Source organism: Scyliorhinus canicula, chromosome 7, assembly GCF_902713615.1.
Source record: "Scyliorhinus canicula chromosome 7, sScyCan1.1, whole genome shotgun sequence".
NCBI lineage: Eukaryota > Metazoa > Chordata > Chondrichthyes > Carcharhiniformes > Scyliorhinidae > Scyliorhinus > Scyliorhinus canicula.
In genome coordinates, this window is record NC_052152.1 from 206,611,030 (window position 1) to 206,638,479 (window position 27,450).

The 27,450-nt window shown below is 52.0% G+C and overlaps 1 protein-coding gene across 1 annotated transcript in view; it reads right to left on the reverse strand.

Moving 5' to 3' along the window:
• Nucleotides 1-5,849: 5,849 nt before the first annotated feature.
• The window catches only part of LOC119969750 (potassium channel subfamily K member 9-like), a 30,269-nt gene continuing 8,668 nt past the window's right edge, over nucleotides 5,850-27,450 (reverse strand). Inside the window, exon 2 of the mRNA XM_038803794.1 lies at nucleotides 5,850-7,495. Within this exon, the coding sequence (XP_038659722.1) occupies nucleotides 6,588-7,495 (908 nt within the window). The 3' untranslated portion in view covers nucleotides 5,850-6,587. The remainder of the gene's footprint in view (nucleotides 7,496-27,450) is intronic.

A 27,450-nucleotide genomic window follows, 5' to 3' on the forward strand; every position in this document is an offset into this window, starting at 1 on the left:
TCTGTCATTTCCTGCACTGACCAGCTGAACCCGTCAATGCAGGAAAACTATTTGGGGATTAGGTCATCATTTTTAAAGGCAGACCTGGTGAGGTCTCCCAGGCACGGCCGTTAGGTCAAGGCGCCGGGAGAACCTGGAAAATGCATATTTATAGGCGCCTAATGCCAGTGAGGGCGCGATACGGTTCGCGATGTGCTGCGAGGTTCGGTTGAATCTTGCGAGTCGTTTCGAGTGTCACGAATCCCGCGATAGACCTCCCACGAGATTCCTCGTTGCGACACTAAAGTCGGGTGCGACGAGGCTGTTAAATCGGGCCCCAAATGTCTGAAGCCCAATTTATGAATGAGAATATTTATAACGAGAAGGAAAATTGAGGCAATGGATTTAAGGAATAAGGTAGCAAGTAAGACCAGTAAAGTAGACAATCAAATTGGATGTTTTTCTGGGAAGATAAGAGACTAATGTTTTCAAAAAGTAATCGGTTTACTGAATACCTTGCTAGGGATGGCAATTGTAGTAGACATTAAAATGGGTTGAAACAATTCAGTATACTTTTGGACTATATGTGAAGACAGAACGTTGTGCTGAGTTTAATCGATAATGGACCGGTTGCCGAACCTCAGGTTGTTCCTGAAAGTGATATTCTCATCGCCAAACTGTTCCTGAAAGTTGGAAGAAATTAATAGGAATTTAACATAAAGTATAGAAATCTTTAAAATGGCAAACCATTCAAGAGATACTGAGGTGAAACTGGACATGAACAGAGATATAGGGATCTGGTTAGGGTGCAAGGCGGATAATGGGCAATCAGTGTGACATTGTTTTTTTTGGTCGTCAGCCCCATGTTCTATTTCACCCCCCCCCCCCCCCCCCACCTTTTCAATTATGTCAGTATATCTCTGCTCGTGAGGGTGAATTTCTATTCAATTTGACCCTTGTGCCCCCCTGACTACAGGTTTGAGGCTTCAAGAAATGACTGTGTTGCCTTAATTGTTTATACATGCCCGATGGTTCTGCTGAACTATATTGCGTTCTCTATTACCCATCCTGGTTCAGGTCCCTCTATCCTCAGTCTGCCAGAGTGTTCATTCTCTCTCATACACAAGCTCTCAGTAATGGTCAACAATTTCTGAATGGGGAAAACGTTGGTTAGGCCACAGCTAGAGTATTGTGCGCACTTCTGGAATCCACATTATAGGAGGGATGTGATAGCCACTGGAAAGGGCGCAGAGGAGATTTACCAGGATGTTGTCTGGGCTGGAGAATGTTAGTTATGAAGAGAGATTGGATAGACTGGGATTGTTTGCCTTGGAGCAGAGGAGACTGAGGGGGGACATGATGGAGATGTTTAAAATTATGAGGGGTACAGATAGAGTAGACAGGAAGAAACTTTCCCCTTGGTGGAGGGATCAAGGACCAGGGGGCAGAGATTTAAAGTGAGGGGTGGGAGGTTTAGAGGGGATTTGAGGGAAATCCTTTTCACCCAGAGGGTGGTGGGAGTCTGGAACTCGCTGCCTGGAGGCAGAGACCCTCGTAACATTTAAGAAGTGTTTAATTGGGTACTTGCGATGTCAAGAGGCTGGTTTAGCACACTGGGCTAAATCGTTGGCTTTCAAAGCAGACCAAGGCAGGCCAGCAGCGCGGTTCGATTCCCGTACCAGCCTCCCCGAACAGGTGCCGGAATGTGGCGACGAGGGGCTTTTCACAGTAACTTCATTGAAGCCTACTTGTGACAATAAGCGATTTTCATTTCATTTCATTTCAAGGCAGGCACATCTATGGGCCAAGTGCTGGAAAATGGGATTGGAATAGTCGGGTGGTTGTTTTTGACAGATGCAGATGCGATGGGCTGAAGGGCCTTTTTTGACCTGGAAAACACTATGACTCTATCTACGGATGGAGGGCAGAATTAGACAGTTTGCATTTTCTCTCACTGATCTCCCTACTTCCCTTGAAATTCTGCAGGTACTGGATCCTCTCCAACACCAAACCCAATCTTCTTGTCAACAAGCTATTCAACTGCAGGAGGTTTTCAGTTGGACCAGACCCTGTCATTCTATGTACACCTCCCAGTAGGGTCTCCAGGGGGGCCATTAGCTTTCCCTTTCTCTAACTCAGGATTACTGAGATCAGCTGTGCCTCAGTTATCATGGCAGAGATCAGCTAACTCAGTCCTGGGCAGAAATGAAACTGTGATCTTCCTGGGTATTATGCTTCATTGCCACACATCCTTACTCACTGGGTCATCAGGGACCCAAAATAATTCTGTCTCAGACATCAAAATACCTCGCGCTGAATATAGTAGAATGGGAAGCTTGGGATCGAAGCTGGACTGAAGTGGGATTCCATCCAATTCCCACTGGCCCTTTAAGTTCTGTGGAGGTGAGAGAGGATCACCAGGATCTTTGCTCTGCTCCTTGTGAGGTCAAAAGGATTTACTGGGCTTTCATTAAGGGCTCCAACCAGACTGATGCTGGTTGACAACTGGTTTCAGCGCTAATGAGTCCCTGAGCGAAGTCAAAGAGAAAGATGGATTGCATTTTCTTTTTGTCAATCAGAACTTGGCTCTCATTGGGAGTGAAGGGATGTTTTTGCCTATTATTTTTTTGGGACCTGTCGTGGGTTTTGAAAAACATCTCCATGGAATGGTTAAGGCTGCTTCGTCTTCTGGGAGATGATTCACGCTGGGGGGCACTAAACCACACTCCAGACAGTCACAGTGGGTGGAAACCGAAGCTCCAGCTTTGAATTCTGGACTGACATCCAATGGTATCCTCGGGTATTGGATGAGTCAGCACGGTGGCACAGTGGTTAGCACTGCTGCCTCACGGCGCCGAGGTCCCAGGTTCGATCCCGGCCCCGGGTCACTGTCCGTGTGGAGTTTGCACATTCTCCCCGTGTCTGCATGGGTTTCACCCACACAACCCAAAGATGTGCAGGGTAGATGGATTGGCCTCGCTAAATTGCCCCTTAATTGGAAAAAAATGAATTGGGTATTCTAAAATTATAAAAGAAAAGATTTGAATGAGTTGTCGAAGTTCATTAAGGGCCTCCCTCTTCCATTCCCCCCCCCCCCCTCCCCCCCCATCCTCCCAAGATACTGTACGGAATGAAGATGGTTATAGGCCATGGAAGGAGTGCTGTCACTTGTCAGACTGTTAATTCTTCCACTACTTCAGATTGTATGAAAACAACAGCCAAGGTGTACAGCACTATTACGTTCAATCCAATTCCAGGAACTTTCACTATTAACCTAAGTGGTACAAATGAGAACGATTCCCACTCCCAAATTACTTTTGACAGTGGTTGTTTGGTGACTGGGTGGGTATTGAACACAAAAATGCAGGGTGTAGATCATAGAAATTAATTTAAAAAAAAAGCTGTTTTGCATTTGAACCAATTAGAATGACCTCTGTTCCAAGGGAAGGCCTCTCCCTGCCCTTGCCACTGCATTCTTCCATTACTTAGACAATTAATCTTTGTGGATTGTCTTGTTTGTCTGGATTACAGGCAGTTAGAAACCAACGCTGTAAATTCTAATATGGCAGCAATTTGGTTGCGGGAACTGGTACATCTGAATTATTGACTGCTACAGAGCCACTTGATATCATCAGCGCTATTTCATGCTGGACTTAGCACTCAATAGACCCACAGTACAGAAATACTCATGCAAAAAGGATTTATCTTTTATGGCAATACTGAAAGTAGAATTATTTATACTTTGAGCCTGGAAACAGATGACCACGATAATGTTGTTCAAACCCCACATCATTCTCAGTACGGAACCCTGTCTGAATTACATTAAAGCAACTTTTCTTTCTGCCGTAAAATAAACCTCTGGACTTTAATGTCATGAATCTTTGTTTCATATACCTCTTCAATTCTCGGGTCCTCGCCAAGCTTGGCCGTATTGAACTGATCAGGCAAGCATCACCACCACGATCCCCTACCATCCATTCAATGCCTGACTTTGTCCAACTGATCTTGCTATCTGCTGAGGATATAAACTTGACATTTAAGTTCCTCTGCTGACATAACATTTCGTTGCTCAGTTTTAATTGAGTAATTGAAAATGATCAGCTAAATAAATGGGTTAAACCACAGAGTAGATGTTTATGCAAGGATATTAATGAGTTTGTTACCAGCAGAAATTCAGCGTCAAATGGAGTGCCATTGCATGTGTTATGTTAAATTACAAACTTTTGTATGAATTCTCATTCATGGGCATCCTTCAGTTTGTATTAATGACAGTGACATCTGCATTAGAATAACAGACAGTTGAATTGTACGATCCACATCCTGGAGGTTACTATTGATCAGAAACTGAACTGGGCTAGCCATCTTCATGATGTGTCTCCAAGAGCAGATCAGAGGCAAGGAATTCTACAGAAAGTTACTCACCTCCTGACTCCCCAAAGCCTGTCCACCATCTACATGGCACAAGTCAGGAGTATAACAGAATACTTGCCTGGGTGAGTGCAACTCCAGCAACAATCACGAAGCTCAACATCATCCAGGACAAAGCATAATGCTTCATTGACACCCATCTCCCATCTTAAACATTCACTCCCTCCACCACAAGCTGGTTTGAGGCTGGTTTAGCACAGTGGGCTAAACAGCTGGCTTGTAATGCAGAACAAGGCCAGCAGTGTGTGTTCAATTCCCGTACCGGCCTCCCCGAACAGGCACCAGAACGTGACGACTAGGGGCTTTTCACAGTAACCTCATTGAAGCCTACTCGTGACAATAAGCGATTTTCATTTCATTTCATTTCATTATTATAAAGCGCACAATGGCACCTACAAGATGTACTGCAGCAACTCACCAAGCCTCCTTTGAGAGCATCTTCTAAACCCGTGATCTCTACCACCTAGAAGGACAAGGGCAGCAGATATCTGGGAACCCCACCACCTGGAGGTTCCCCCCCCAAGTCCCTCACCATCCTGACTTGGAAATATATCACCGTTCCTTCACTGTTACTGGGTCAAAATCCTGGAACTCCCTCCCTAACAGCACAGTGAGTGTACCTACGCCTCATGGGCCACAGAGGGTTAAGAAGGGCAATTAGGTATGGCCAATAAATTCCGACCCAGCCAGCGATGCCCACATCCCAAGAACAAATTAAATAAAAATCAGACAGATGCGCAGGGGGTGATTTACATTTCTTCTGCTGGATGAAAATCGGTGAAGGGATGCGTTAAAATTTAGAAGTGGTGACTTATTTATCTGCCCCTGTGCATCCCTGCTTGCCACCATATTGACTTTTGGAACTTATATTGGAGAGCAAGGCACCTGCCTGATTTGGGTGGGAGGCTTATGGAACTCCACATGTCGTGAATTTGGGGATGAAATCTCTACGATGTGTGAAAGACACCCCACCTCCTCCCCAAAGGGGGCTGTAACAAAACACAGGATAGACGACTGTTATCATTCTGCTCTCTAAACCTCTGGTGCTTAAGAGGAAGAGGACCCGAGAGTATTCCTTTGGGCTCTGGGAGAATAACATGGGTTCCTGACTCTGTAATGTAGCTCCACTCTCTGAATCCCTCTCACTCTGTCCCTCCCTCTGGACTCACTTGTCCACCATCCAGATCAGGATCCATGTCACCTGACAACGTGGGGGTTGGTGATCTGCAGCAAGGCATTGAAGAGGCAGCTGGTCTGATGTATGCTAATGAGATCCGCTCTAAAAGTGGAACTGGTGTCCAAGGCTACCTGGCGGCTCACCGCATTGAGCCCCCCCCCTCCCCACCCCTCCCCCACCCTCACCTGTGTCCCTCCGTACAATAGCAGAACATCATCCCACCCCCCAGGGGTTGTTTCTGGAGCAACAAAGGGACTGTGCAACCTGGCAAATCCCTCGAGTCTTCTAATGAAATCATCACTCCAAATGGCTGAATCTATCACCTCTCCGGCTCTGCAGGAAGTCCAGCCTCACGTAAAGTAAACTTTGTTTTAACTTTTGTTGTTTTTGTTGTTGTTACTGTTTCAGCATTAAGTTGAGAGTGCAGACAGCAGACAGTCGAGTGCAGAGAGCAGATTGCCAGCGAGGGCCTGTACTCTGTGGCATCCCTCTGCCAAAGGTTTGAGAAACTTAATCATTTGGATGTTACAACATGCAGCCCAGTGGCAAGTTCAAAGTGTGTGCCGGACTCTGGAGGACTCAGGCCGGCATGTTGGCCAGACTATCTGATCAGCTCTGATCGCACGCATGCCAAACTGACAGGTTTGGAGACTGAGGGAAACCCAAATGGATTATCCCACATTGTCTGAGCTGGCAATCAAATCCTGGTCGCATTAAAGTTTGTAATAACCTGTTCTTGAATCACAAGGTGCAGGGTTGATATCTGTGACTCTCAGGTAATTCCGGAGTCGTGTGTCATTCAGACACCCTTTGGAAGGCCCCACACGTTCCGACCATTCTCTCAGGGCATCTCCATTCACCCAGTAGCACAGACGAGCTGTTACTGAGGTTTGGTGTGCAATAGCCATGCTTTGTGTTTGTTGGCACTGGATGCCATGCTGTTGCTGCCAATGCAATGAGCGTTTCCACCGAGCAAACTCCAGATAGTGCACATGCAGTGGGTTCACACTGACCTCCGTCGGGTTCGGAGGCGCTGGTTGAAGGCGGGGCATCCAAGGGAGGTGGTGCTGCCAGGGGAGGAGAAGACAAAGTTCTCTCGTGCACTCAGTGACATCTCATCCACCTTGAAGGAGATGGAGTTGAAGTAAACTGGGTTGGTATGAGCGCTGAAGGAGCCAGGGTGGAATCCAGTGGGACTTTCACAGTCATCGGATCGGTAGCACATACAGGAACAAAGAGATCCAACATCCGAGGCAGGTTCCGGCAGACTCTCACGCCTTATCTCCACCTCCCCCTCCATCAGTGGGATCAGATTGCTCCTACTCTGCTCCTCCTCTAAGGGCAGTAAGACAGTGCTCCTGCTCCGAGTGTCCTCTCCAGTGCTCATAGCCACGTGGTCCCTATTCCCAGCACGCTCCTCTGCATCTCTCTTCTCATCTTCTGAGTTCATGGTGAGGAACCGCAACACCACCAGGTTCAAGAAGGCTCCAATCACAGTGAGCCCAACCAGAATGTACATGAAGCTGAATGCCACATAAGGGGGCCTCTTCTGCAATGCTTCATTGTTCTGTAAAGCCACAAAATCCCCAAACCCAATGGTGGTAAGAGTTATAAAGCAGTAATAATAGGCATGGAAGAAGGTCCAATTTTCGAAGTGTGCAAATGCTGCGGCTCCAATGCACAGGGTACCCAGGCATGAAAAGAAGCCAACAGTTACCATGTTCTCCATGGAGACCTCGGTCTTCTTCATTCCCAGGCATTTCTTTATTTTTTTCAGCAGGTATCTAACAAACGTGTTCATGCGTTCTCCCAGACTCTGAAACATCACCAGCGTCAGCGGGATCCCCAAAACTGCATAAAACATACAGAAGGCTTTGCCAGCGTTGGTGCCTGGAGCTGCGTGACCATAACCTGTGTCAGAGCAAAGAGAAAAGACCAATTGTTAGCACAATTTAAAATATGTGATATGTATAAACTGCTATTCCTTCAATGGTTCAGCTAGTTCATGCACTGTTTTTAAATGAGGCAAAACAGGATGATCTTCCCAATAGAACACAGTCTGTACTGTTAGCTAATCACACAAAGGATTGTCCTGCTGTTGAAAGAGAGGTAAGTGCATTCCACTCTCTAAGTGCATTCCAATCACTCAACCATGTGATTGCAATGCACTTATCGTTCTTTAATGTGGTTAGGGTTAGTATTCATTGGGGTTTCAGCACCTAGAGTCACTTGTCCATGAAGGGAGATGAATCAATCAAGGCTGCAGCTGGTTTGTGGAAGCTGTCAATCACAGCCCGCTGCTAGAAAAGTTCTGAATGTTTTACAGCTAATGGGCGGTGTTCTCTCAACCCGGGGCTGGGCTGGAGAATCCCCGCGACTGGCGCGAATCGGGCCACGCCGCCCTGACGCCAGGAAGCGATTCCCTGCAGAGCTGAGAATCGGCACCATTGGCGCCGGCATGGTAGGCGCGGCGCCGGTCGGGGCCGATTTATGCGCCCCCCCCCCCCCCCCCCTCCCACCGATTCTCGGCCTGGGATGAGCCGAGCGGCTGCAGCAAAGCCCCCGAGTCCCGCCGGCGCCTTTCTAATCTGCTCTCAGTCAGCGGGACCTCAGCGTTGAAGGGTCCAGGGGCGGCCTGTGGGGGGAGGGGGGGGGGGGCAATCGGCACTGGGGGGGGTCCTCCCGATCAGCGGGCCGCCCTCTCAGGCTGGGGGCCTCCTTCCTTCTGTGCCGGCCCCTGTAGCCTTACGCCATGTTGCGTCAGTGCCGGTGGGGAGAAGGAAGCCACTGCTCATGCGTAGATCCCACGGCGGCCAGTTCACGCCAGGATCAGCAGCTGGAGAGGTGTGAACCGCTCCAGTGCCGTGCTGGCACTCTGTAGGGGCCAGAATTGCTGATCCTGAGGCCGTGTTGACACCGTCAAAAAACGCGACGGCGTTTCCGACGGCGTCAACACTTAGCCTCAGGATTAGAGAATCCTGCCCAATGGATCTGAGGGGTTGTAACACGGGTCACTGCTGTTCTCCTTAGAAGAATGGACAGGGTCCATTTCAAAACGGGAGCCTTCCAGGTCAGTGTTACAGCTGTAATTTCTTTTCATTGCCCCTGTCTAGATACAGTTCTCGAGCTTCCAGGCAGGGGTCTCTTTTCTGAAAGGGGGGTCTGTGGGGGAAGGGGTTTGCTATAGTCAGGGTGGGTCCACGTGGGGGGGTCCCTTTAGTTAGTGGTCTCTGTGGGGGGGCTCCTTTAGTTAAGGGACCTCTCTATTTCAGAGATCCCTGGACGGGGTCTCTCTATTAAACACCAGCTGGGGGGGCTGGTTGGGGTCACCCCCGTATTTGGGGGAAGTGGGGGCACCCAGTCAATCCATGGGGGTTGATGGGCAGCTGCTGTGCGGTGCGGAGGGGGGTGAAGTTCATGGCTGATTTACGGTGTGTGTATGGGTGGGTGTGGGGGGGGGGGGGGGTGGGGGGGGGGGGCGCTTGCTTAAAATGGCAGCCTGATAGCGGGCTTTCGTTGGGAACCCTCTTATTCCCCACCTTGCATAAATTTGCAAGGGATACAGAATTGCATCCTGATTTGTGTTCCCAGGGGGGATCGTAAATCGCTTGGAATTCTCCAACGGGAGAACATAGGGTGGGATTTGTGAAATACAATCGGGTGGAGAATTCAGCGTCAGCTGAAATCGAGGTTGGCGTCCGGTGCCAAACGCAATGCCATGCTCCGGTCCTTCGTGGGTGGCGTGAATGCGTTCCCGCTGTCTGCCAGCGTGACCATTCAAATGGTACAGTAAAGGCCATCAATAATATCATATCATTAACGGGCCCCCGGCATTATCCAGCCTTCCACCATGCTCCACCTCCACCAGGAGGAATTGCCAACGGTGAGGTTCACTTGTGGTATTTCAAAACGGGAGACAGGCCTAGTGGATGCTGAGGACGGGAAGAGTCCAACGTTGCTTTGGTCTGCTGACAGTTGTTCTGCTGGCCAGGAGAGGGGGGGGGGGGGCTTCTGCCAGGGCTGGGCTAGTGGGGTGGCCAGGAGGTGGGATGTGGGGTCGGGGTGGACGGCCAAGGACCACCATTGCTGGGGCCTACAAGGCAGCCATCCGGATGCACACACCGCTGACTGTCCACGAGGATCTTAGCGCCACAGATGCCCCCCCCCCCCCCCCCCCCAGGCCACCTCCCTCGGTTCCCTTTGGCCGCTGCTGACCTATCAACGAGATGGGCGCGGTCCAGCACAACCAGTGCCACCACCTTGGCTGGGATAAGTGTCAGCATTCATTTGGAATTGTAAAAGTTCTACGTGGCACCGATACTAGCCCATTAACCGGGCCCGAATCACTCCAGCGCCAGCATCGCATTTGTCCACGTAGAACACTCGCGATTCAGTCTCGCCGTCGACACTGAGTCTCTCAAACTGAGAATTTACCCCTCTCACCTGGCACATGAAACATTACCGCTCGTGGAGCCACACTGTAAATATCGTAAGAAGTCTTACAACACCAGGTTAAAGTCAAACAGGTTTGATTCAAACACGAGCTTTCGGAGCGCAGCTCCTTCCTCAGGTGAATGGAGAGGTATGTTCCAGAAACATTTATATAGACAAAGTCAGAGATGCTGGATAATGCTTGGAATGCGAGCATTTGCAGGTAATCAAATCATTACAGATCCCGGGAGAGGGATAATCACAGGTTAAAGAGATGTGAATTGTCTCAAGCCCGAACAGTTGGTAGGATTTTGCAAGTCCAGGCCAGATGGTGGGATTACCTGAAAATGCCTGCATTCCAAGCATTGTCCAGCATCTCTGACTTTGTATAAATGTTTCTGGAACATACCTCGCCATTCACCTGAGGAAGGAGCTGCGCTCCGAAAGCTGGTGTTTGAAACAAACCTGTTGGACTTTAACCTGGTGTTGTAAGACTTCTTACTGTGCTCACCCCAGTCCAACGCCGGCATCTCCACATCACTGTAAATATCAGCATGCCTCTTGGAGGTTGGGGGGGGGGGGGGGGGGAATTCACAAAGCAAGGCCTCATCAAGGAGGGAGATTAATTTGCAAATTGAGACTTTTCATTTGGAAAACACTGAATAAAACAGCTATCCATGTTAGCATGAGTTGCTATGGGAGACACCCTTACACTTTACTCACTTTGCTTCGCTGATTCTGTGAAACTATTTGAAGTGGAGATTTGAGTATTTTTAACACATTTAAGTAGTAATTGAGCCGGTGACTGTAACAAAAGACACCACTGCTGGAATAAAATAATCCCGCTGAGTTCAGTTGTAAACATTCACATGCTTTAACAATTTCCCGTTTGATAATTTGTGGTACACATTTTAATAGTTTCGCAATATTATTCATTTGTAATATAAAATCAATTTATTTTCTCCCCAATTTCCTCTCATTCTCTTCTTCAAATTTCCTACTGCCAGTGGTTCTCAGCCACTTTAATGTCCAAATAACAAATATTCACATATGGCGATGTGACAGTGATGGTTGTAGGCTATTCTACTGTGGTATGCATCAACGCTGAAGCTTCCCCTTCCCCCTTGAACCCACCACCTCTCATGTGACTATACTCCCCCAGTCTGCCCCAACGTACTGAAGTCCCTGAACGAGATGGCTGGCTGAGATTGAGCAGGCTTCTGATCCAGGATCTGTGAGTAAGCCGCAGGTTTCTGGGTCGTGAGCAGCCTTAATGGATGGGTTTGTCTTTCCTGTCTGAAATTTCTGAATGCTCATAACGTCCTAACACTTGCTTGTGTTTCAGTCCCACTCCTGACATACACCCATTAAACCCATCCTGGGAACACTTAACACACACTGACGAATTGCAGCGTGCAGTTAAAGATATTGAGAGCTGGAGTTTATTCTGTGCCATTAGATGTCACATTCTGGAGAGGCTGATGTACTGGAGTCATCGCTAGGAGCACAGTCTACACTTGACATTCATAACAGAGGGCGCAATCAAACAGGAACGTTTCTAAGTGTCCTCCATGGCGAGTTTAGAACATAGAACAGTACAGCACAGAACAGGCCCTTCGGCCCTCGATGTTGTGCCGAGCAATGATCACCCCACTCAAACCCACATATCCACCCTATACCCGTAACCCAACAACCCCCCCCCCCCCCAACCTTACCTTTTTTAGGACACTACGGGCAATTTAGCATGGCCAATCCACCTAACCCGCACATCTTTGGACTGTGGGAGGAAACCGGAGCACCTGGAGGAAACCCACGCACACACGGGGAGGACGTGCAGACTCCGCACAGACAGTGACCCAGCCGGGAACCGAACCTGGGACCCTGGAGCTGTGAAGCATTTATGCTAACCACCATAATGGGCAGCTACCGTGCTGCCCTGGGAGTTTCCGCTGGATCTGTTGGTCAGTTCCCCAGCACTATCTAACCACACTTAGTCACTTTTTGGGGTGCGGGGGCCCGCTTTAGCCCAAATTTACAATTATTTTCATCGCTGGGGAGTTGAACTCGCCGACCAGACCGGCTCCTCAGAGATCAGGCCGCCATTTTGAAAATGCGCCCCGATCTCGAAGTGAGCCTGCTCCTGTTGGTGAAATCAGGATCCTACCATGGCGTGTTGAGAAACCATTAATCACTGTTTAAGGTCAATCTCCATACAATTAACACATGCAAAGCCCTATCTAATGGCTTCCCGTGATCTGTTCGTCCCCCCAGAAGGTGGTCATGTGGGCACCGATTAGTAGACCTTTTTAAAGACGTGAACCTGACAGGAGATCTGCTGCGGGGCCCCAAGGAGATGAGAAGCCATCTTCACTCCCAGGCAAAGAGCCCGGAGGCACTGGGCGTTGCTGCCCCGGTGCTCGGTGGGGTGGAGGGGATCCTCCATTTGGGGTGGGCTGCCATCGGTGGGGGGAGGGGGGGGGGTGATGATGGTTGTGGAGCAGTGGGGGGTAGAATGGCCGCCCATGGCCTGGGCTAGGCATCTGAAGCCAGACCAATGACTGGACCGCGTGATCCCATTCTGGGGGCAACCCCCATCCCAATTCCACCCCACTGACCACCCATAACTCCCACTGACTGCAGAGGCCCCTGGTCGCGTGGCTGAAGGCTACTGATAATACGGAATTGGGTGCTGTGGGGTGGGGCAAGAGGCATCCAGGACCTCCTTGTCCGGGGAGATGGGGCAGGGGATTGATGCTCGGCCCCTGTCCAGCCGAAAGTGCCAGAGGCGTCATATTGCTCAAGGTCAACGATTTTTAATAATTTGTACAAGTGTCCCCAACTGCCCCAATCCCCTGATGGTGCCGCCCCATTCTCCCCACCCCTCCCAGACCCTTCTCCCACCCCTTTCCCCTCTCTCACAATGCACCCAAGTGCCCCAGTCCCCCCCCCCCACAGTGCCCTCTCCATGATCCTCGACCTTCCGTGCCCTACCGCTGTGTCCAGGAGTGACCGAGGCTGCACATCAGAGGTGGAGGCAACCTGCTACCTACCGCATCCCGCGGCCTTCGATGACCCTGGTGGGCGTACTCTGGGAGCTCTGGGACAGAGGGCCCCGCCGCACTTGCCAGCAGTGCCACCCTATTCCGGGTGCTGACTCCGAGACGCACCATTGTCAGTGAGGTAGGTCTTGGGGGAGTGGGTGACTGCCGATGCCCTCCATAGAGTGACTCCGGGTTGGCACCCAGTGCCCCCTCCTCCTGTTTGGTGTCCATTGGGCCCTGGAGTTCACCCTAGGATGGAGGGGCAGCTAGATCGAGCCTGGTTATCCCCGTGTCATCTGGCTCTGCCAGGCCTGGCTACTCCCCAAAGCCTGCAGTACAGTGTCGCTGCCCCATGGCTGGGACATGCTCTGGAGCCCCCAAGCAATGCCTGCCTTTACAGACACACACACCGCAATGCTGCATCAAGGTCTGCCTGGTGCTGGGCTACGTCCCCCGGCAACTGTGACACGCTGTCAAGGCGCTCGGCATTGGCCATCACCGACTGAGCCACGCCCTGGATACCAGGCTCTCCATTGCGGTGGCCAACCCAGTGTTGGCCTCGGTGCCATGCATTGCCGGCACCATCTCCTGTGCCCGCAGTCTCTGGCACTCCTCCAATCGGCTCTGGACCTGCTGGAGCACGGTAGCACAGTGGCTAGCACTGTGGCTTCACAGCGCCAGGGTCCCAGGGTCGATTCCCGGCTGGGTCACTGTCTGTGTGGAGTCTGCACGTCCTCCCCGTGTCTGCGTGGGTTTCCTCCGGGTGCTCCGGTTTCCTCACACAGTCCAAAGATGTGCAGGTTAGGTGGATTGGCCATGATAAATTGCCCTTAGTAACCAAAAAGGTTAGGAGGGGTTATTGGGTTATGGGGATAGGGTGGAAGTGAGGGCTTAAGTGGGTCGGTGCAGACTCAATGGGTCGAATGGTCTCCTTCTGCACTGTATGTTCTATGTTCTATGAGTGTTGCTGACATCCCTCTTTGAATCTAATGGCCGCACCTTAGCGTCTGCATCAGCTCCGGGTAAACCTGGTCCTGAAGCTCAGGGTCAGGCTGGGACCCAGCTGGGTCCTGGGTACCAGCAGATCTCCAACTGCAGTCTCGACTGGGCATTCCTGCCTCCACCTGATGTGTATCAGCTACTGTGTGGTGCTCACCAGATTGTGCCCCAGAAGCCTGGCCACTAACGCCACCCACCGAGATGTATGTCTCTGCACTGGTGGATGGTAAGGATGACAGCTGTGACACGTTGACAACAGTATCCTCGGGGGATCTCCTCCGAGGCGTTGTCATGGGAGGCATGGGGAGGGGACCACCCGGATGGGCCAGCACTGTCGGATGAGGATCCTGCGGGAGAATGGACATGTGATCAGTAGGAGGGATCGGTCGCTGTGCGGCAACATCTTCTGCAGGGACCCAGAGGGGGCATCGTCAGCCACACGCGTCGTTCATCATGGTGTGTGGGGGGAGCCCAGAGAATGGAAGGGGGTGGGAGGCTTGGTGGGGTGGGGTTCGGCAGGGGTGGTGGTTGGAGTGAAAACCTATCTGGGTCATGAATGTCCTTCAGTGAAGCCAATCTGTCGCGCCAATCTGCTGCCCTTACCCAGTCTGATCAATGTGTGACTTTGACATGCAAAGTTAATTCTGTTTTTCTCCACGGATGTTGCCTGACCTGCTGAGTATTTCCAGCATGTTCTGTTTCTAATCCCACGGTAATGTGGTTTCTTGTGAATTGGCCACTCTGCTGGAGTCAGGGAGCATCAGCGCCTTCTCAAAGGTAATTAATGATGAGCAATAAATGCTGGCCTTACCAGTGGCAGCTACAGCCCACAGACAAATTGCAAGTAAATTACCCACTTAGCTCCCTACCTCTTTATATTCAAACCTCACAAAACTCTCGCAATCTCAGTCTCGGTCCATAAAATGTAGGGATGAGAGTTCCAGATTTCCTCCTGAGAAAATGCTTCCCAGAAACATTTCGGGATGGTCCAGAATTTAGATCCATTGCTTCTGCAGTTTCCCACACCCCCCATCAAAAGAAATAGTTTCGCTCTCTCCGCCCTGTTGAAACTCCGTTATGTTAAACACCTCAAGCAGATCATTTTTCAACTTCCTACATCCAAGAAAATTCAAGATAATTTTCCAGCAACCTCGTAATCTAACCCTTTCATCTCCGGTATCTCTCTGGTGTATCTGCCCTGTGCCTCCTCTTGGGCCGTGACTTCCTGGCTCCCCAGAGTTGGCTTTCCAGGGCATCCCGAACATGCCGTTTCTGAAGGGCCGGAGCATCTCAAAAGCATTGCCACCCCCCCGATTTCGGTGCGAACAGGGATTCGGTGTCGGCGATCGGAGAATCCCATCCAGTGTCTTTGCTTCAGTATCCAGCTCCCCTTCAAACCTTGGGCGAAATTCTCTGACCCCCAGCAGGGTCGGAGAATCGCCTGGGCCCGCCCAAAATCCCGCCCCCGCCGTGGCAGAGATTCTCCGCCACCCGGGAATTGGCGGGGGCGGGAATCTCGCCACTCCGACCGGCGAAGCCCCTGCGGCGATTCTCTGGCCCGCGATGGGCCGAAGTCCCGCCGCTGGGAGGCCTCGCCCGCCGCCGAGGTTTGAACCGCCTCTGGTGGCAGCGGGATCGGTGGCGCGACCGGGGTCCTGGGCCGCCACGGCCTCCGCGCTGGCCGCTGACGTCACTACCGGCGCATGCGTGAACCGGCGAAAGCCTTTCGGCCAGCCTCGGCGCCGGGCGGCGGGCCTGAAAGGCCGCTGGCGCCAGTTTTTGCGCCAGTCGGCATGGTGCCAACCGCTCCTGCGCGGGCCTAGCCCCCAAAGGTGCAGAGAATTCCACACCTTTGGGGAGGCCCGACCCCGGAGTGGTTGGCGCCACTCCCCTACGCCGGGACCCCCCATCCCGCCGGGTAGGGGAGAATCCCGCCCCTTGTTTCCAGTTCAGGATTTTTACTATATTTTCATTCCAGTCTCTGTAGTTTCAGAAATATAGCACTCTCAGCCTTCCTGGAGAGAGAGAGGGGGAAGGTCTTGCCTTTTCCTGCAGCCAGTTATGGTTTTCCTGTAGATCCACTCATTCACGTTCCCTGCAGCTCCAGGAATACAGCCTTCCTGGAGAAACATGGTGGGAAGAGAATAGAGTATTGTCTTTACGCTGCCAGGAGTCAAACTGAAACTCCTCGGGACTCTGGAAAGCATTCCACTGGGATAGGATACAATCACCACCCATTATCGGGCTGGGTAAAGTTTTCTGGGCCATTCATTGGCCACCAGCTAATCAATCAACCGAGTCCCACCTCAACTCTCGTTGTTGCCAATAAGCCTGAAGCCTCCTGTTCAAATCAGCAGGAACTAGTATTCTCTCCGTATAACTTCTGAATTTTGCTGCTTGACTTCAAGATACATGTCCAAATCATCCACGGATCAAATATAGTAACGGTAAAATAAAAGGAAGGGGAAATTCGGGAATAAACATGAAGGACCCTTGCATATTCCCTCCCAAAAAGGCTGAAACTTCGGAGCACGGAGGCTTCATTATGAGGTACGCAAAACATAAATCACAAACACATATCCATCCAGTCCATCCCCATTATACAAGTTCTCTTCTTATTGTCTACATTGGTAGTTAGCCAGCCCTTAAACCTGTGACAGAACATCCACAATTATTCTTCCCGGGAATATGTGCAGTTGTAACACTGAACTGTTGTAACAATAAACTCCAATGGAACAACCTTCTGTTCTGGTAAATGCAAGTGGATTATGTTCTGTCTAAACAAAGCTTTGTTGATTGTCCTGTCAGCATATATTTCAAAGTGCTGAAGGGCTGGTAGCAAGGCTTCCTTTTCATTGGTGGAAACACTTCATTGGCACGGACTTAGTTTTTTCTGAAAAATACCCCACAGGCCTTTCTGTTCCTGCAACGTCATCTTGTAGTAGCAATGCCCCTCCCGCCTGGTCACTGGCATAGGTTTAGGGATTATATGGATAGAGCGGGGAAGTGGGCTCTTTCAGAGGGTCAGTGCACACTCGATGGGCCAAATGGCCTCCTTCTGCACTGTAGGGATTCTACGCGTCTCGGCGGTACATGATGATAAATGCCCACAGGGGAGTGCATGAGTACACAACACTGCCTTTCGGGGTATCATTGCCTTGTGCCATTTTCAAGAGAGTTACGGAAAATATTCTGCGGGACTTGCCACACATGGTGGTCTATTTGGATGATGTTTTGCTCATGGGTATGATGAAATGTGAGCACTTGAGCAATCTGGATGAAGTAATAATAATAATCATTATTAGTGTCACAAGTAGGCTTACATTAACACTGCAATGAAGTTACTGTGAAAATCCCCTTGTCGCCACGCTCCAGCGCCTGTTCGGGTACATAGAGGGAGAATTCAGAATGTCCAATTCACCTAACAGCACGTCTTTTGGGACTTGTGGGAGGAAACCGGAGCATCCGGAGGAAACTCACGCAGACACAGGGAGAACGTGCAGACTCCGTACAGGTAGTGACCCAAGTCAAGAATTGACCCTGGGACCCTGGTCTGGTGAAGCAACAGTGTTAACCACTGTGCTACTGTGATACTCCACTGCCTTTTGGAGATGGGCCTGCATCTCAAGAGAGAGAAGCACGTTTTTTATGCCAAAGAAGTTGTTTATCTGGGGTATCGTACAGACCTGGAGGGTCTACATCCAGGGGAGAACAAGCTATACACCATCAAACAACCCACGCACCGTAAAATACAGCAGAACGCTGATCGTTTCTGGGACTCGTAAAATACTACGGCAAGTTCATCCCAGGCCTCGCTACTATCCTAGCCCGCTGCACGCCCTGCTGAAAACAGAATCAGGAGTGGGCGTGGAGAGCACGACAGGACGAAACATTTGCTAACGTGAAATGGCAGCTGACATCATCCAGCCTGCTGACAAGAGATGCCTCGCCACAGGGCATCGGTGCCCTTCTATCACATCGGATGGGTGACTGCAGGGAACAACCGATTGCATTCACCACGAGAACACTGGCCGCGGCTGAGCGCAATGACGCACAGATCGTGAAAGAAGGTCGAGCGTTGGTCTGTGCTGTGAAGAAGTCCCATCAGTGCGTGTGTGGGGGCGTCGGTTCACAGTGATGACGGACCACAAACAGTTGTCAGGCCTCCTCAGTGAGGATAAAGACATTCCGCTCACAGCATCGGCCAGAATCCAGAAAGGAGCCGTCCTATTGGCGGTGTAGAAGTGCACGTCGGACCATCGGCCAGGGTTACAGATCGTTAACGTGGAGTCAACTCCCGCAGCCGACCTGACCACCAACTCCCCCCAGAGCCGACGGAGTCACAGCCGCGTTGCACTTCATGGATACGTTGCCCGTTACAGCGGCCCATATATGTCAGTGTATACTAATGTCCAAAGTTCTCCATATAATATTGCATGGGGGCTGGCATCGTAAATTACCCAGCCAGTTTGAGGGTTTCGCCACTTAAATAGCAAAGTTTAGGGTGGAACACGGCATTCTCCTCTGGGGGACTCGCCTCATGGTCCCGGGAAAGGATCAGTACCCCCATACTGAAGGGCCTTCATAACAGACACCCGGGAGAATCCAAACTGAAAACACCCCCTGGCAGCTACGTCAGGTGGGCGGGCCTGGAGGCAGATATAGAGCGACTGGCCGAACAGTGTGCCAGGAACTGCTGAAGCTCCTGCCCGCTGCACCTTTTCATCCCCGGGGAAATGCCGGAATGACCTTGGATACGGCTTCCCGCCGACTTTGTCAGCCCTTTCCAAGGCTCCATGTTTCTGAACGTAATTGATACGCATTCAAAATGTCCAAAGGTCCGCAGGATGACGTCTGCGACTTCGAAGGCGATGATTGAGAAACTGCGTTCAGCACACGCGGTATCCCGGATGTGTGAGTCACCGACAATGGCACGCCATTTATGAGTGAGTTTGGTCGTTTAATGGAAACTGACGGGGTGTGACCGATCCACGCGGCCCCATATCATCCAGCTTCGAATGGGCGAGCTGAGAGAGTGGTGCTCGTGTTCAAGAGAGGATTGATAAAGCAGACATCGGTCTCCGTCGCCTCGCCAGGTTCTTATTTTGTTAATGGACCAGTCCACATGCCTCGACCAGCGTAGCATCAGCAGACGTTTGTGTGTGTCGCAAACCTCAGACCAGCCTCAGCCTTGCTTTTCCAGATATTGCCATAAAAATAAACCACGGTCAAGAGCAACAAGAGCATTGTCCAGGCAGACATCAAAAGACCAGACAGTTTGTCCCAGGTGAAACAGTCTACTTTCGGAACTCTGGCGACGTTGCCAAGTGGGTAGCAGGCACTGTACTTCGACAAACGGGTTTGGGGTACAGGACCGTCAAATGAAGAGGTGCCGAGATCATCTCCACGTCAGGAGGCCAGAAATATGCAAACCTAATCCACAGGGGCGGGTTTCAGCTCAGATAACCTCGGCACTAGCAGCATCAATGGTGTTACCCCAAGAGGGACTCGATGCAGAAAGGAAGGAGGTCGACGTTTCTGACTCTGACATGGAGACACAAGATCGGAAGCTTCTGAAGGTGAACAGACCAATGAGAGGCGACCAGTGGTCATCCAACCTCCATGATCAGTATGGAAACTGTGGAAAGAAAATTCCCGAGGTTTCATTTCCGCGGTCCAGAACTAGGGGTCATAGTTTGAGGATAAGGGGTAAAGCTTTTAGGACTGAGGTGAGGAGAAATTTCTTCACTCAGTGAATCTATAGAATTTGCTACCACAGAAAGTAGTTGAGGTCAAAATGTTGTCTAATTTCAAGAAGGAATTAGACATAGTTCTTGGGGCTAAAGGATTCAAGGATATGGTGGGACAGCGGGATCAGGTATTGAACTTGATAATTAGCCATAATCATAATGAATGGCGGAGCAGGCTCGAAGGGCTGAATGGCCTCCTCCTGCTTCTATTTTCTCTGTATATGGCTATGTATACGAAAGGGTGCTCACCATCTACATATACTCTGCCTGATCCAGCTCCACGGGCGCACGGTGCACAATGACAGGCTGAACTCTACCTGGTAATAGGTAGTGAAGATGGTATCCCACTGAAATGGTTCAGAGACTTTAAGGGGCTTTTCGTTTCATTTTTGCAGCGCAGGGTAACAGTTACAGACACATCCTCTCCCAGAGGGTCGAGCCCAACTCTCTTCAATAGGACACTGTGCTGGCTGACTCTCTTGCCAGCAAGACTGGACGCTGTTCTTTTGAGACTGCAGAGGCCTGAAGTCAAACCACAATCTGAAAGCAATGTTTGTTGTGAAATAAAATGTCTACATAGAGAGATATGGGTCTGAATGTGAGCCTCGAGCTGAAGGCCCAGTTGGATAGGAACTAAAGTGTCTCTTCAGTAGAACACCCGCTGCCCCTCTGTGTTTGTCTGTGTGTGTGTGTGTGTGTGTGTGTGTGGGTAACGGGTGGGACAGTTAAGGTGGGCAGGAGTTAGCTTGTTGTTATCCAGTTATGTTTACTGCATATTTCACCATTCTTCTTATAAATAAACAGTAATTGTTTTTCAAGTTACTAACCTGGTGGCTATAATTATTGGGCAGCCAAGGGCCAAATATTTCTCCATTTCTGAGACTTAAGTGTTGACACCAACGCAGAATCCGTGAACTTTTACAACAGAAAAACCGGCGCTGCACCTGGAGCGATTCCGCTCCCGTTAAGGGGCCGTGTGGAACACGGGGCTGGATTCTCCCCTACCCGGCGTGACGGAGGGTGCCAGCGTAGGGGAGTGGCGCCAACCACTCAGGGGTCGCGCCTCCCCAAAGGTGGGGAATTCTCCCCACCTTTGGGGGCCAGCCCCGCGCCGGAGCGGTTTGCACCGGTAGACTGGCGCAAACACCCGGCGTCGTCTGTAGAGGGGCTGGCCGAAAGGCTTTCGGCGGCCGGCGCATGCGCGATGCGGGGTTCTCCTCCGCGTCCGCCATGGAGGAGGCCGTGGCGGCGCGGAAGGAGAATGAGTGCCCCCACGGCACTGCCCCGCGGAGTGAGCGGGGGGCCCCGATCGCGGGCCAGGCCTCCGTGGGGGCACCCCCCCGGGTCCGTTCGCCCCCCGCCCCCCCAGGACCCCGGGGGCCCGCTCGCGCCGCTGAGTCCGCCGCCATCAAGGTGGTTTAAACCTCGGCGGCGGGAGAAGGCCTCCCAGCGGCGGGACTTCGGCCCATCCGGGCCGGAGATTTAAGGTAAGTTTTTTTAAAAATGAAATCCCGCCGGCGCCAGCTGTTTTCACAGGCTGCCGGCGGGATTTGCACAACGCCGGTTTTTAACCGGCGGGAGAATTACCAAACCTGCGGGAGCGGAAATAATGCCGCTTCCCGCCAATTCTCCGACCCTGCGTGGGGTCGGAGAATTTCGCCCACGATAGATTCTGATGGGAAATGGTATGGAAATCACCGGGGCCGTGATTGACACTCAAAAGCTGACAAGCTGCAGCCACACAGAAACAATTCTCCCCCCACACACACCATCCCAGCCAACAAGACGGCTGTAAGGAGAGTGGCACCAAGGTTCACGGACGCAGAACTCGAGACCCTCCTGGACGCCATGAAGGAGAGGAGGATGACCCTGGCCCAGGAAGGGGGCTGCCAGCCGCCGCTGTTTGCCATGCCTGGGCACAGGTTGCAAAGGCGGTCAGCATTGTGGACATCGTCACCTGGATTGGCCAGCAGTGCCGGAAGAAACTCAGGGCGGCCAGGATGAGTAGGCAGCACTGTAACCCTGGCAATAACGCTGCCCGCCAACAGACCCATAACCTTCACCCCCCCCTCCCTTCCAGAGGGCGACCGAACCCCCACCCTGCCCCACAATGCCACCACCGATACCAGTCGAAAGGGAGGTCACCAAGGTAGAGTACGGCCACAAGCGAGGAAGTGAGATCCCGCTGAGTTGCGGTTCCCCATGGCACGTATTTGAACACCCGCCTCCAACAGACCGTGCGCGTGCGCGGGCACGAACATGGCAATTCTCCAGCATTTATAGGGTGGAGGCCGGGAGTTTTACTTGGCGTGGCTTCTAGTCCCTCACCGGTTGGAGGATTGGAGCTGGGCGCCGCCAATTTTTTTACGCAAAACACCACTGGCGGGATTCTCCGACCCCCCCCCCCTCCCCCACCGGGCCAAAGAATCGGCGGGACGGGCGTGAATCGTGCAATGCCGCCCCGACACCGGTCCACCGATTCTCTGGAGAGTGGAGGATCGGTGCCATCGGCGCCGGCCGAGGGCCGCTTTACGCAGCCTCCCCGCCGATACTTGGCCCAGGATGGGCCGAGCGGCCGTACCAAAAAACCCGAGCCCTGCCGGTGCCGTTCTAACATTCACGCCGGCGGGACCTCAGCGTGAATGGATCCGAGCACGGCCTAGTTGGCCTGGCTGGTTTAGCTCAGTGGGCTAGACAGATGGTTTGTAATGCGGAACAAGGCCAGCAGCGCAGGTTCAATTCCCATGCCAGTTTGCCTGAACAGGCGCCGGAATGTGGCGACTAAGGGCTTTTCACAGTAACTTCATACTTGTGCCAATAAAAGATTATTATTATTAGTGGGGGGGAGGGGTGTCCGACCCCAGGCAGGGGGGGGTTCCGCTGTGGCCTGGCACGCGATCGGGGCCTCATTTGTTCCACGCCAGCCCCTGTAGCACTACGCCATGTTGGGGCTGGCACGGAGAAGGGAGCCATCGCGCATGCACTGCAATCGCGCCGGTCCCACTGCTCATGCGCGGACCCGCAGCGTCCATCTGACACCGGGATCCGCAGCTGGAGTGGCGTGGGTCACTCCAGTGCCGTGCTGGCCTCCTGCAAGGGTCAGAATCGCTGCTCCTGAGGCCATGTTGATGCCGTTGGGAAACGCAACGGCGTTTACGACAGTGTCAACAGTTAGCTTCAGGATGTGAGAATCCCGACCTATGGATCCTCCGGGCATAGCTCTAAAATCGGAGAATCAAGCCTTAACTGTTTACACCGATGCAGGATTCGTGGACTTCCACGACAACAAATCTGGCGGCGCATCTGGAACGATTCCGCTACCGTCCCGTGGAACACAATCAATTCCAATGAAAATCGGTGCCGGATGCACCGGGACCGTGATTGACACTCCGCAGGCTGACAAGCTGCAGCCGCACACACACATTACACTCCCCACACACACTCATCCCAGCCGCACACACATTACACTCCCCACACACACTCATCCCAGCCGCACACACACATTACACTCCCCACACACACTCATCCCAGCCGCACACACACATTACACTCCCCACACACACTCATACCAGCCGCACACACACATTACACTCCCCACACACACTCATCCCAGCCGCACACACACATTACACTCCCCACACACACTCATCCCAGCCCCACACACACACATTACACTCCCCACATACACTCATCCCAGCCCCACACACACATTACACTCCCCACACACACTCATCCCAGCCTCACACACACATTACACTCCCCACACACACACATCCCAGCCGCACACACACATTACACTCCCCACACACACTCATCCCAGCCGCACACACACATCACACTCCCCACACACACTCATCCCAGCCGCACACACACATTACACTCCCCACACACACTCATCCCAGCCGCACACACACATTACACTCCCCACACACACTCATCCCAGCCGCACACACATTACACTCCCCACACACACTCATCCCAGCCGCACACACACATTACACTCCCCACACACACTCATACCAGCCGCACACACACATTACACTCCCCACACACACTCATCCCAGCCGCACACACACATTACACTCCCCACACACACTCATCCCAGCCGCACACACACATTACACTCCCCACACACACTCATCCCAGCCCCACATACAGATTACACTCCCCACACACACTCATCCCAGCCGCACACACACATTACACTCCCCACACACACTCATACCAGCCGCACACACACATTACACTCCCCACACACACTCATACCAGCCGCACACACACATTACACTCCCCACACACACTCATCCCAGCCGCACACACACATTACACTCCCCACACACACTCATCCCAGCCCCACACACACATTACACTCCCCACACACACTCATCCCAGCCGCACACACACATTACACTCCCCACACACACTCATCCCAGCCCCACATACAGATTACACTCCCCACACACACTCATCCCAGCTGCACACACACATTACACTCCCCACAAACACTCACCCCAGCTGCACACACACATTACACTCCCCACACACACTCACCCCAGCTGCACACACATATTACACTCCCCACACACACTCATCCCAGCCCCATACACACATTACACTCCCCACACACACTCATCCCAGCCGCACACACACATTACACTCCCCACACACACTCATCCCAGCCGCACACACACATTACACTCCCCACACACACTCATCCCAGCCCCACACACACATTACACTCCCCACACACACTCATCCCAGCCCCACACACACATTACACTCCCCACACACACTCATCCCAGCCGCACACACACATTACACTCCCCACACACACTCATCCCAGCCGCACACACACATTACACTCCCCACGCACACTCATCCCAGCCTCACACACACATTACACTCCCCATACACACTCATCCCAGCCTCACACACACATTACACTCCCCACACACATTACACTCCCCACACACACTCAACCCAGCCGCACACACACATTACACTCCCCACACACACTCATCCCAGCCGCACACACACATTACACTCCCCACACACACTCATCCCAGCCGCACACACACATTACACTCCCCAAAAACACTCATCCCAGCCGCACACACACATTACACTCCCCACACATCTCAGACAACAAGATGGCACTGGTTGTGCTGGAGCGCGTCCATACCGCTGATTGGCTGATTCGGCTGGGGCCAAAGGGCACCCTGGGGTGTGCCCTGGGGGGACACCTATACGAACTGTGTCCCGAAGTTAACAGTGGGTAGCCAACGGCATGCATAGATACATGGCTGCCTTGCCATCTGAGGCATTGGTGTTCCGTTCCCGTTCACCCCAGCCCCACAGTACATCTCCTGACCACCCCCGCTACCCCCCCCCCCCAGCCAGCGGCACAACTGTCAGCAAACTGTGACGATGTTGGATACTTTCCATACCCCTTCTCTCTCCCTCAGCAGCCGCCACGCTGATTTCATGATTTTTAAAAGCACAAGTGAACCGCGCCGTTGGAAATTCGGTCCATCGGAGGCGGAGAATCGCAGAGGCCCCGGAGAATACCGGGTCGGGCCCGCTAATGACATGCAAATGTTGTTTAGTGTACGTGCATTCCGGAACGCATTGAACAGCTGTCGAGGCGACCGAGAATAGCGATTCGGCATCAAATTGGCGCCTGCCGCGATTTCGGAGTTGGAACTGATTCTCTACCCAATTACTTTTCGCGATTCCGGCATCGGCTGATAGAGTATCCGGCCCCTAAATTATCATAGCGACTGCGCATCATCAGCATTAAATTGATTTGGGATGTTGCAGGATGCGCAACATCAACGCAATATTTTCCGATGGTGAATCAGAGGGATTTAGGGAGTCAAAACAAGAGCACTGGAACCTCGGCAGCTGAAGGCTTGGCTGTCAGTCTTCCAGGACAGCTGCATTCATCACTTCCAGCCTACACTGGGCACCTTATAACTTTGGGTGGGCGAGATACAGCATTAATAAAAATTAGTGTCATGCAGAGTGGGTATTAATCAAAGCATCCTGAACATGCATGGCAGGAATAGATACCACTCTGTGATCAGACGCTGCAGCAAAACTGTGATCAAGGCGATCAAAGTCCCTGCATAATTAATTATTTTAGTTTGAAGTTCAAAGTGAATTTGAAAGTGTAAATTTCCCCCTCAAAATCTCTGTCTCTCTCTCAAAGATAGCTTGAGTTAAGCAGATTTTGTGTGGAAGATTAATCTATTCCCAGATGATTAATGGTGTCCATTAAGTGGGCAGAATTGCTGTTTGAGAGCAGGGTTAATGTTGGCCGTGTATTAACAGCCATTGTTGTTACTGCTTTAATTATCAGGTGCAGCAGTGAAACATCACAGCTAAAATTTTCTCCTAAATGCAAGAAGAGATCGAGGGTGAGATTCAACCAAACTATTTCTAAGTGTCATTTTGGGTCAGTTTAAGGGGGGGGGGGGGTGCTTTTCCCTGGCTTTTTGGGTGAGATCCACACTTCAATTCAATCACACTGAAGGCACGATTTAACGGCAATGGAACAGAGCCCCATGCCGAGCGCGTTCAGCCGGGTGCATCCCAGCGCTGGCAGCTCCGAGAATGACCCCGCCAGTAAATGGGCCTCTTCTTCATGCTGGGCCTCGGCGAGGAAAGCTTGGTCGAGGCAGCATTTAGTCTCATTTCCTCACTCAGCTCGCAGTGCAAGAAGAGATCGGGCTGGCTCTTTAATAATGTTTTTTTAAAGAGTACCCAGTTATTTTTATTTTCCATTTAAGGGCCTATTTAGCGTGGCCAAACCACCTACCCTGCACATCTTTGTTGTGAGGGTGAGACGCACGCAGACACGGGGAGAATGTTCAAACTCCACATGGACAATGACCCTGGGCTGGATCGGACCCGGGTCCTCAGCGCCCTGAAGCAGCAGTGCTAACCACTGCGCCACTCTGCTGCCCCATGGTGCCCCAAACTCTAACCCTCTGCCCCCCCCCCCTCCCCCCCTCCCCCCCCACCACCGCAGCCTCTGGACACCCCCAATGCCCAAATACTAATCAGCTGGTCATTGAGCCCCCCACAACCCACCTCATAAGGACATGACACCCCTGGGGTGGCATGATGCCATCTAGGCACCTTGGCACTGGCAGGGTACCAGGCAGGCAGTGCTATGGTGCCTGGGTGACACGGGTGCCAGTGCAGCACCCAGCCCAGAGACCAACCACCAAGGGGCCCCCGATCACTTGGGAGCCCCCCCCCCCCCCAAATGCTTGGTCTACATTTGCGGAAACCAGTGCTAAACACGCCCTACTTGAATATGCAAATCTGGGTCCCGACGTCAATAATAATAATCGCTTATTGTCACGAGTAGGCTTCAATGAAGTTACTGTAAAAAGCCCCTAGTCGCCACATTCTGGCGCCTGTTCGGGGAGGCTGGTACGGGAATTGAACCCGCGCCTCTGTCATTGTTCTGCATTACAATCCAGCTGTTTAGCCCACTGTGCTAAATGGGCTGGATGCAGATTGCGATAGAACATAGAACATTACAGCGCAGTATAGGCCCTTCGGCCCTCGATGTTGCGTCAACCTGTGAAACCCCTCTAAAGCCCACCTACACTATTCCCTTATCATCCATATG